At 39.7% G+C, this 2,395-nt stretch overlaps 1 protein-coding gene across 1 annotated transcript in view; it reads left to right on the forward strand.

The window, feature by feature from the left end:
- LOC311240593 (protein shisa-9) overlaps window positions 1-11 on the forward strand; it is a gene marked incomplete at both ends in the record, with an annotated part of 421,247 nt that extends 421,236 nt beyond the window's left edge. The window contains one exon of the mRNA XM_084329167.1: window positions 1-11. This exon is cut by the window's left edge and continues 24 nt beyond it. Coding sequence (XP_084185293.1) covers window positions 1-11 — 11 coding nt within the window.
- Between the last annotated feature and the right edge of the window lie 2,384 nt (window positions 12-2,395).

The following is a 2,395-nucleotide window of genomic DNA, read 5'->3' on the forward strand; positions in this document are numbered from 1 at the left end:
GCTCAGGTTAAATCAAATTAAACCTGTAGCTACATCAGGTACACATAATGGAGGGCCACATAGTGACCAAACATGGCACTGCAACTAAATAACAACACAGAAATACAATAGGCACATACAATAGGTTATAACACACACACACACACACACACACACACACATAATTATGAACAAACACACACATGTTTACACTGATATCTAGTAGATACTGTATATACAGTATGTCCATATGCACACACAAGCACATACATGCACCCTTGTGAGCATGATCTGTATATACACACACACAAACAAAAACAGCAGCCTGTCCAGTGCATCGACTGCTAGACAGTGTTGGGCAGTAGTTATTAACTAAAAGTAGTTCATGTACATGACATATTCCATTTCAAACCATGATACTCAAGGTATCTCCATCATATTTTGGAGATTACCATAAATTTTTTTACCATCATCGTAGTGACCAAAAAGGTATGGAAATACCATGATACCTGTTTTCAAATACCATGAAATTTTTTTATAATACCGTGATATATATATTTTTTTTATATACCATGATACTTTTCTTTAGATACCATGATACTCTTTTTTAGAAAAAAAGAATGTGATACCATGATAACAGGATACATACCAGCACTGGCCTCTAAGGGTTCTACCAGAGCCTTAGGCTGCGGCTACATTGATCCGTCATTGAACGGATAGACATTTGATGGAAGGTATTACTGTCTATTGGTTTATTTTTAAATTAGGACCTAACGTAATCTCACCTTTGCGGAAACAACCATCTTTGCGCGGATGGTCGACGTAGCCGTCCGTTCTAAAAGTTCACCCTATACAAACTTTTCTGTGAAAACTGACACAAATCTGGTAGAAGACGGACACGCCGTCTACCCTGTCCAGCAGACGGATACTCCTAGGGTTGCCACCTTTGACCAATAGAAATAATATAAGGGACACCATCATCGAGCGTGCGGTTTTGGGGCGTTTTTTGGGCGAAAATGGGCAGATTTTGTCACTATTTCTTTTTTTTTTTTTACTTTATTTCGGTTTTCGGGTTAGGGTTATGTTATTTAATTATTTTGGGGAGCCAGACCCCCAAACTCCTGAAATGCATAGAAATCTATGAAATCTAAATAAAACAATCTATGACATTTATATTAAAAAGAGCTAGCCCCCCAAACCCCTAAAATACATAGAAATCTATGCATTTTGGAACAGTTACTATATATATATAGTCAAGAAAGCATTTAGTCATACTTAAAGTTTAAGGTGCTTTATTTACATTTAACATTGTTTAAATAAATTGGCTGAACTATAGCCTCAACTTGAGCATAATACCGTATGCATATAAAGTGCTGTAAAAACAAAGCCTGGGAACACTTTTACTGAAAGAGGACAATAATACAATGAAACACTTGTGTGACCCAAATTAAAAGATTCATAAAAAATAAAGTGCAAAGAAGAGTAGGCTCCTGGCTGCCAGGGCAGGTAAATAGAAATACTGACATCTAGTTAAAAACACAACCAGATAAATAAGATGTAATATCCCATACCGAATCAATCTCAGGAGATGTTTCAGTCATGAAGAACTGTGACACCTGTGCTTCTGTCCTTTGCGTTCTTATATTTCTGGAATGTTGTTCTCCTGATGCATGCTGTTTGAGATCAGTCAGTCCACCATGCGCCACAGAAAACACACGCCTACATACTTTGCAGTTTGCTTTGTAAACATCTCCACTGACGCTATCAAGCCAGGGATTTGCCTCTTCCCACTCGGGTCTGTATTTCTGGAGGCGTTTTGTCTTTTTAGGACGCAGTGGAGTCACAGTGTCTGCTGTAGACATGTTCAAAGCGTCTTCGAAAAGAAATCACGCAGCGCACAGACAGAGGATTGGCACAACGGCACAGAACTCTTCTTAGCAACGTGAAAGCGCTAATTCTCATTGGTCGGTGAGCTGCTGAGCGCACACCCATCATACCAGAGTTGCCAAGTCTGTTTATTTCCCGCAACTTTTGGACACAATTTTGCTTGTTTTTGTAGGTCGGCTGGCTCATTTCTCTCACTAAACTGGCAACCTTAAAATACGGGACAAAGGGCGTCCCGTATCAGTTCAATACGGAACGCGTCTTTTAGTTTCCAATTACGGGGGGGTTCCGTATTTTAAGGGACGGGTGGCAACCCTAGATACTCCTCATCTGAAAACAGCAACAGACATAGACAGATAGACACAACGAATCAATGTAGCCGCAGCCTTGGATTACACAAGAGATGACGAAGAGAGGAGGTATTGACACTTGGTGGGCGAGTGGTCGGATGAAATGATAATCCATTTGGATAATGTGCCTTTTTATGAGCCCGTTCCATCATGTTGAGATGTTATCCATATTTTCAGAAGTG

Source organism: Notolepis coatsorum (genome assembly GCF_963971535.1).
Source record: "Notolepis coatsorum genome assembly, chromosome: 14".
NCBI classification, from domain to species: Eukaryota; Metazoa; Chordata; class Actinopteri; order Aulopiformes; family Paralepididae; genus Notolepis; species Notolepis coatsorum.